Source organism: Bufo gargarizans, chromosome 6, assembly GCF_014858855.1.
Source record: "Bufo gargarizans isolate SCDJY-AF-19 chromosome 6, ASM1485885v1, whole genome shotgun sequence".
Lineage (NCBI taxonomy): Eukaryota > Metazoa > Chordata > Amphibia > Anura > Bufonidae > Bufo > Bufo gargarizans.
This window is the reverse complement of record NC_058085.1, coordinates 356625398-356633925: the sequence shown is the minus strand read 5'-3', so window position 1 is coordinate 356633925 and position 8528 is coordinate 356625398. Positions and strand designations below refer to the sequence as shown.

Genomic DNA, 8528 nt, shown 5'->3' with positions numbered 1-8528 from the left:
AGGGTATATAATATTCAAGGTGCACATAGGGTCATTCAGAATAACTTCACACACCCGCTACTGTGCATTTCCAAATCTAATTCTGTCACTAAACCCATACCTGTCACCCAGCGCCTAAATACTAGGCCTCAAATTTATATCCCGCTAAATCTCTCGTTACCGCTGTCCTGTTGTGGCTGGGAAAGTTATTTAGTGTCCGTCAAAGCACATTTTTTGTTCTGGGTTGAAATACAATTCCCAATTTAGCAATTTCATAATTTAGTCGTTTCTGCTATATCAGAGCTATTTGAAATCTATCCCTAAAAGGGTAGATCATATTGAAGGTGCACATAGGGTCATTCAGAATAACTTCACACACACGCTTCTGTGCATTTCCAAGTCTAATTCTGTCACTAAATCCATACCGGTCACCCAGCGCCTAAATACTAGGCCTCAAATTTATATCCCGCTGAATTTGAATACAATACATTGGGCCAAATAATATATTTGTTGTTGTGGTGAACCATAACAATGAGAAAAACATCTAGTAAGGGACGCGGACGTGGACATGGTCGTGGTGGTGTTAGTGGACCCTCTGGTGCTGGGAGAGGACGTGGCCGTTCTGCCACATCCACACGTCCTAGTGTACCAACTACCTCAGGTCCCAGTAGCCGCCAGAATTTACAGCGATATATGGTGGGGCCCAATGCCGTTCTAAGGATGGTAAGGCCTGAGCAGGTACAGGCATTAGTCAATTGGGTGGCCGACAGTGGATCCAGCACGTTCACATTATCTCCCACCCAGTCTTCTGCAGAAAGCGCACAGATGGCGCCTGAAAACCAACCCCATCAGTCTGTCACATCACCCCCATGCATACCAGGGAAACTGTCTCAGCCTCAAGTTATGCAGCAGTCTCTTATGCTGTTTGAAGACTCCGCTGGCAGGGTTTCCCAAGGGCATCCACCTAGCCCTTCCCCAGCGGTGAAAGACATAGAATGCACTGACGCACAACCACTTATGTTTCCTGATGATGAGGACATGGGAATACCACCTCAGCATGTCTCTGATGATGACGAAACACAGGTGCCAACTGCTGCGTCTTTCTGCAGTGTGCAGACTGAACAGGAGGTCAGGGATCAAGACTGGGTGGAAGACGATGCAGGGGACGATGAGGTCCTAGACCCCACATGGAATGAAGGTCGTGCCACTGACTTTCACAGTTCGGAGGAAGAGGCAGTGGTGAGACCGAGCCAACAGCGTAGCAAAAGAGGGAGCAGTGGGCAAAAGCAGAACACCCGCCGCCAAGAGACTCCGCCTGCTACTGACCGCCGCCATCTGGGACCGAGCACCCCAAAGGCAGCTTCAAGGAGTTCCCTGGCATGGCACTTCTTCAAACAATGTGCTGACGACAAGACCCGAGTGGTTTGCACGCTGTGCCATCAGAGCCTGAAGCGAGGCATTAACGTTCTGAACCTGAGCACAACCTGCATGACCAGGCACCTGCATGCAAAGCATGAACTGCAGTGGAGTAAACACCTTAAAACCAAGGAAGTCACTCAGGCTCCCCCTGCTACCTCTTCTGCTGCTGCCGCCTCGGCCTATTCTGCTGCTGCCGCCTCGGCCTCTTCCTCCGCCTCTGGAGGAACGTTGGCACCTGCCGCCCAGCAAACAGGGGATGTACCACCAACACCACCACCACCACCTCCGTCACCAAGCGTCTCAACCATGTCACACGCCAGCGTTCAGCTCTCCATCTCACAAACATTTGATAGAAAGCGTAAATTCCCACCTAGCCACCCTCGATCCCTGGCCCTGAATGCCAGCATTTCTAAACTACTGGCCTATGAAATGCTGTCATTTAGGCTGGTGGACACAGACAGCTTCAAACAGCTCATGTCGCTTGCTGTCCCACAGTATGTTGTTCCCAGCCGGCACTACTTCTCCAAGAGAGCCGTGCCTTCCCTGCACAACCAAGTATCCGATAAAATCAAGTGTGCACTGCGCAACGCCATCTGTGGCAAGGTCCACCTAACCACAGATACGTGGACCAGTAAGCACGGCCAGGGACGCTATATCTCCCTAACTGCACACTGGGTAAATGTAGTGGCAGCTGGGCCCCAGGCGGAGAGCTGTTTGGCGCACGTCCTTCCGCCGCCAAGGATCGCAGGGCAACATTCTTTGCCTCCTGTTGCCACCTCCTCCTTCTCGGCTTCCTCCTCCTCTTCTTCCACCTGCTCATCCAGTCAGCCACACACCTTCACCACCAACTTCAGCACAGCCCGGGGTAAACGTCAGCAGGCCATTCTGAAACTCATATGTTTGGGGGACAGGCCCCACACCGCACAGGAGTTGTGGCGGGGTATAGAACAACAGACCGACGAGTGGTTGCTGCCGGTGAGCCTCAAGCCCGGCCTGGTGGTGTGTGATAATGGGCGAAATCTCGTTGCAGCTCTGGGACTAGCCAATTTGACGCACATCCCTTGCTTGGCGCATGTGCTGAATTTGGTGGTGCAGAAGTTCATTCACAACTACCCCGACATGTCAGAGCTGCTGCATAAAGTGCGGGCCGTCTGTTCGCGCTTCCGGCGTTCACATCCTGCTGCTGCTCGCCTGTCTGCGCTACAGCGTAACTTCGGCCTTCCCGCTCACCACCTCATATGCGACGTGCCCACCAGGTGGAACTCCACCTTGCACATGCTGGACAGACTGTGCGAGCAGCAGCAGGCCATAGTGGAGTTTCAGCTGCAGCACGCACGGGTCAGTCGCACTACAGAACAGCACCACTTCACCACCAATGACTGGGCCTCCATGCGAGACCTGTGTGCCCTGTTGCGCTGTTTCGAGTACTCCACCAACATGGCCAGTGGCGATGACACCGTTATCAGCGTTACAATACCACTTCTATGTCTCCTTGAGAAAACACTTAGGGCGATGATGGAAGAGGAGGTGGCCCAGGAGGAGGAGGAGGAGGAGGAGGAAGAGGGGTCATTTTTAGCACTTTCAGGCCAGTCTCTTCGAAGTGACTCAGAGGGAGGTTTTTGGCAACAGCAGAGGCCAGGTACAAATGTGGCCAGCCAGGGCCCACTACTGGAGGACGAGGAGGACGAGGATGAGGAGGAGGTGGAGGAGGATGAGGATGAAGCATGGTCACAGCGGGGTGGCACCCAACGCAGCTCGGGTCCATCACTGGTGCGTGGCTGGGGGGAAAGGCAGGACGATGACGATACGCCTCCCACAGAGGACAGCTTGTCCTTATCCCTGGGCAGCCTGGCACACATGAGCGACTACATGCTGCAGTGCCTGCGCAACGACAGCAGAGTTGCCCACATTTTAACCTGTGCGGACTACTGGGTTGCCACCCTGCTGGATCCACGCTACAAAGACAATGTGCCCACCTTACTTCCTGCACTGGAGCGTGATAGGAAGATGCGCGAGTACAAGCGCACGTTGGTAGACGCGCTACTGAGAGCATTCCCAAATGTCACAGGGGAACAAGTGGAAGCCCAAGGCCAAGGCAGAGGAGGAGCAAGAGGTCGCCAAGGCAGCTGTGTCACGGCCAGCTCCTCTGAGGGCAGGGTTAGCATGGCAGAGATGTGGAAAACTTTTGTCAACACGCCACAGCTAACTGCACCACCACCTGATACGCAACGTGTTAGCAGGAGGCAACATTTCACTAACATGGTGGAACAGTACGTGTGCACACCCCTCCACGTACTGACTGATGGTTCGGCCCCATTCAACTTCTGGGTCTCTAAATTGTCCACGTGGCCAGAGCTAGCCTTTTATGCCTTGGAGGTGCTGGCCTGCCCGGCAGCCAGCGTTTTGTCTGAACGTGTATTCAGCACGGCAGGGGGCGTCATTACAGACAAACGCAGCCGCCTGTCTACAGCCAATGTGGACAAGCTGACGTTCATAAAAATGAACCAGGCATGGATCCCACAGGACCTGTCCGTCCCTTGTCCAGATTAGACATTAACTACCTCCCCATAACCATATATTATTGGACTCCAGGGCACTTCCTCATTCAATCCTATTTTTATTTTCATTTTACCATTATATTGCAAGGCTACCCAAAGTTGAATGAACCTCTCCTCTGCCTGTGTGCTAGGCCTAAATATATGCCAATGGATTGTTGCAGTGGTGGCTGACGTGAAGCCTCATTCTCTGCTATGACATGCAGACTGATTCTCTGGTGACATGAAGCCAGATCCTCTGTTACGGGACCTCTCTCCTCTGCCTGGGTGCTGGGCCTAAATATCTGACAATGGACTGTTGCATTGGTGGCTGACGTGAAGCCTGATTCTCTGCTATGACATGCAGACTAATTCTCTGCTGACATGAAGCCAGATTGTCTGTTACGGGACCTCTCTCCTCTGCCTGGGTGCTGGGCCTAAATTTATGAAAATGGACTGTTGCAGTGGTGGGTGACGTGAAGCCTGATTCTCTGCTATGACATGAAGACTGATTCTCTCCTGACATGAAGCCAGATTGTCTGTTACGGGACCTCTCTCCTCTGCCTGGGTGCTGGGCCTAAATTTATGAAAATGGACTGTTACAGTGGTGGGTGACGTGAAGCCTGATTCTCTGCTATGATATGAAGACTGATTCTCTGCTGACATGAAGCCAGATTGTCTGTTACGGGACCTCTCTCCTCTGCCTGTGTGCTAGGCCTAAATATATGCCAATGGATTGTTGCAGTGGTGGCTGACGTGAAGCCTGATTCTCTGCTATGACATGCAGACTGATTCTCTGGTGACATGAAGCCAGATCCTCTGTTACGGGACCTCTCTCCTCTGCCTGGGTGCTGGGCCTAAATTTATGAAAATGGACTGTTGCAGTGGTGGGTGACGTGAAGCCTGATTCTCTGCTATGACATGCAGACTGATTCTCTGGTGACATGAAGCCAGATCCTCTGTTACGGGACCTCTCTCCTCTGCCTGGGTGCTGGGCCTAAATTTATGAAAATGGACTGTTGCAGTGGTGGGTGACGTGAAGCCTCATTCTCTGCTATGACATGCAGACTGATTCTCTGCTGACATGAAGCCAGATTGTCTGTTACGGGACCTCTCTCCTCTGCCTGGGTGCTGGGCCTGAATTTATGACAATGGACTGTTGCAGTGGTGGCTGACGTGAAGCCTGATTCTCTGCTATGATATGAAGACTGATTCTCTGCTGACATGAAGCCAGATTGTCTGTTACGGGACCTCTCTCCTCTGCCTGGGTGCCGGGGCCTAAATATCTGAGAATGGACTGTTCCAGTGGTGGGTAACGGGAAGCCAGATTCTCTGCTATGATATGAAGACTGATTCTCTGCTGACATGAAGCCAGATTGTCTGTTACGGGACCTCTCTCCTCTGCCTGGGTGCTGGGCCTAAATTTATGAAAATGGACTATTACAGTGGTGGGTGACGTGAAGCCTGATTCTCTGCTATGACATGAAGACTGATTCTCTGCTGACATGAAGCCAGATTGTCTGTTACGGGACCTCTCTCCTCTGCCTGGGTGCCGGGGCCTAAATATCTGAGAATGGACTGTTCCAGTGGTGGGTGACGGGAAGCCAGATTCTCTGCTATGGAACCTCTCTCCAATTGATTTTGGTTAATTTTTATTTATTTAATTTTTATTTTAATTAATTTCCCTATCCACATTTGTTTGCAGGGGATTTACCTACATGTTGCTGCCTTTTGCAGCCCTCTAGCCCTTTCCTGGGCTGTTTTACAGCCGTTTTAGTGCCGAAAAGTTCGGGTCCCCATTGACTTCAATGGGGTTCGGGTTCGGGACGAAGTTCGGATCGGGTTCGGATCCCGAACCCGAACATTTCCGGGATGTTCGGCCGAACTTCTCGAACCCGAACATCCAGGTGTTCGCTCAACTCTACTCCTTGCGGATAGCCTTGACTTTCGAGAGTGGAAGACTGAGGGATAATTCTTCCGAGTTCACCTGGAAACCCGAGAACTCTATGGATCTGGAGGGGGTCAAACAGGATTTCTCCTGGTTGACAATGAACCCCAAGTCGGAAACGAGCGTTACCGTCAAGTGGAGGTGTCTCAACAAGAGAGCCCGTGATTGGGCCATGATCAAGATATCGTCCAGGTAGACGATCAGACGAACACCTCTGCTGCGAAGCCAAGCCACCACTGGGCGCATGATCTTGGTAAAGCACCAGGGGGCGGAGGACAGGCCGAACGGAAGGCAGGTGAAGCGCCAGGCCTGACCGTTCCACAGGAACCGCAGCAGGTCTCTTGAAGAGGGGGACACTGGGACCGTGAGATAGGCGTCTTGGAGATCTATCTTGGCCAACCAATCGCCTGGAAGGAGCAGATCCCTCAAAAGATGGATGCCCTCCATCTTGAAATGTCGGTATTGTACAAAATTGTTCAGGGCTTTCAAATTGATCACCGGGCGCATCTGGCCCCCTTTCTTTTGCACCAGGAAAATACTGCTGATGACACCCCCACGATTCTCCGGTGCGCGTTCGATCGCGCCTTTCTGCAGAAGATCCGACAATTCCCTCTGAAATTGGGACCGTGCCGCATAGGACAGTGGTACCGTAGGGGGGGCTGGGATGGAGCTCGGATCGGCAATCAGATCTATTGTGAACCCCTGCACAGTAGAAAGGACCCATTGGTCTGAGGTTATGCCTGACCACACATGAGAAAAGAATCGGAGTCTGCCCCCGACTAAATGGTCTAAAAAAGGAGGGGGACGAAGAACATAACTTACCGAATGGTCGACGGGAGCCTGGATTCCCTCGGAAACCTCGTGACCTGAAGGGAGCGCCTCGTGAGGGAAAAAAGGACGGCTGATGTCTCTGATCCTGGAGGGATGCTCTATAATTAAAGGAGCCTCTGCCGGAACCTCTGGCATGAAAGTTGGAACGGCCGGACAGTCGGCCCCTAGCACTGCCGGCCCTGTTGGAAAAACGCCCTTGAAAGACTCGACGCATCGAAGTCTGGGCTTTATCAAGAGCCGTAAAAGCTCCTACATATTTCCCTAGCTCTTTAATAAAAGAGTCGCCAAAGAGCAACCCCTGGGCGTCCTTGCCCGCTTCAGTCAATGCCAAGTTCGAGAGCTTTGGCTCGATCTTAATTAGTATTGCCTTCCGCCTTTCAATGGCGAGCGAGGTATTGGTATTTCCCACTACGCATATGGCTCGCTGGGCCCAACCTCTCAATTCTATAGGGTCTACCTGGCTACCTGCCGCGATAGCGGACTCAGCCAAATCGAAAATCTTTGCTAAAGGACCTGTAATGTCCAGTAGCTTGTCTTGGACAGCCTTCAAGGCCGCGTCTAGCCCTTTACGGGGGTTAAACCCCGTCTTCGCCAGAAACTGGACCATCTTTGGATCCACTGATGGCGTCTCGCACACTTTGTGTGGTATTAAAGGACGAGGGCACTCCGCCCGCAACTTATTACGCGATTCCTTACTAAGCGGATTGCGTATGCGAGCCTCCATATACTGCGCCACATGTGTGGCGGGCATCCATTCCGCGGAGCGGGGATGATGCAGCTCCTCGGGGTTAAACAGCGGTTCCCCAGACGGATCCAATAAGAGATCCTCTGCTGATCCCTGTTGTAGTAACGGGGCTTCCGGGTCTAGATTACGAACCGGATCCACAGCAATATCCGCCAAATCGTCCTCCACCTCATCCGTCAATTCATAGACGTTGTCATGAGTCTCCTCCTCTGACTCCCTATCAGAGTCTGACCTAGGCTCAGGTAGAGACCTGGCAGTCTTCCATGCCCGCGTTTTTTCTGCCTGGCGGGTACAAGCTCGTTTACGCGACTGAAGCGCGTTGTCTTGGGATGGGGATGGCCCATCAATCTGAGGTGTTCTGGAGACAATAGGAGGTGGTCCTGGAGGTGGGACCAAAACCTGGGTAGTAGTAGCAGGGCGCGCCATAAGGGCCTGAGATATAGACTGGGTCAATGCAGATGACATCGAACCCATGGCGGTTATAATGGCATTAGATATGGATCTTTGCAGTGCCACCTCATGGTCGTCCGGGTGGATCACCTCGGACCTCCTATCCTGCGCAGGGGAACCCTGATCTACTTGGGGGGCTTCACTAGGGGCCACAGAGGCAACGGAATTCTTTCTGACAGACATGGTGAAGTAGCAAAAGGCAGGGGTTAGTCACCCCGACCGGAGCAGCAAAAATAGCACTAGAGGAGAAAAAGAGAAAAGGGGGATAATGAAGCCAGGAATCATAGCCAGCTAGTGGGTAGACGAAATGGAATAAAACAGAACTTACAAGGCTCAAGAGCAGTGGAAAAAGACCGCCAGGAGATGCGCTGTGCAGAGCGGGATGTCCGGTGTGTGCAGAGCGGGGAAACGCAAAGGGACGGCGAAATCTCGCGAGATCTCGCCGTCAGTAGCAGCCGAATGCGAAAAAATGCGAAAAAATGCGAAAATATGCGAAAATATGCGAAAAAACGCGCGCGAAATCTCGAACTCGCAAGACTTCGGGCGAGAAGGAGAGGAAGAAGAAGCAGAAAGCGCGCGCAATGGCGGCGCAGTCTGAGGTAACGAGGGACAAGGATGACAG

The 8528-nt window shown here is 52.4% G+C and overlaps 1 protein-coding gene across 1 annotated transcript; it reads right to left on the bottom strand.

The window, feature by feature from the left end:
* Positions 1–5853: 5853 nt before the first annotated feature.
* On the bottom strand, positions 5854–8164 carry LOC122942220. The gene is made up of 3 exons (XM_044299721.1): positions 6401–8164; positions 6010–6358; positions 5854–5936 (listed from the first exon to the last, which is right to left on the bottom strand). Exons 1-3 carry the CDS (start codon positions 8087–8089, stop codon positions 5854–5856), a joined length of 2121 nt encoding a protein of 706 aa, XP_044155656.1. The 5' UTR covers positions 8090–8164.
* Positions 8165–8528: the final 364 nt, after the last annotated feature.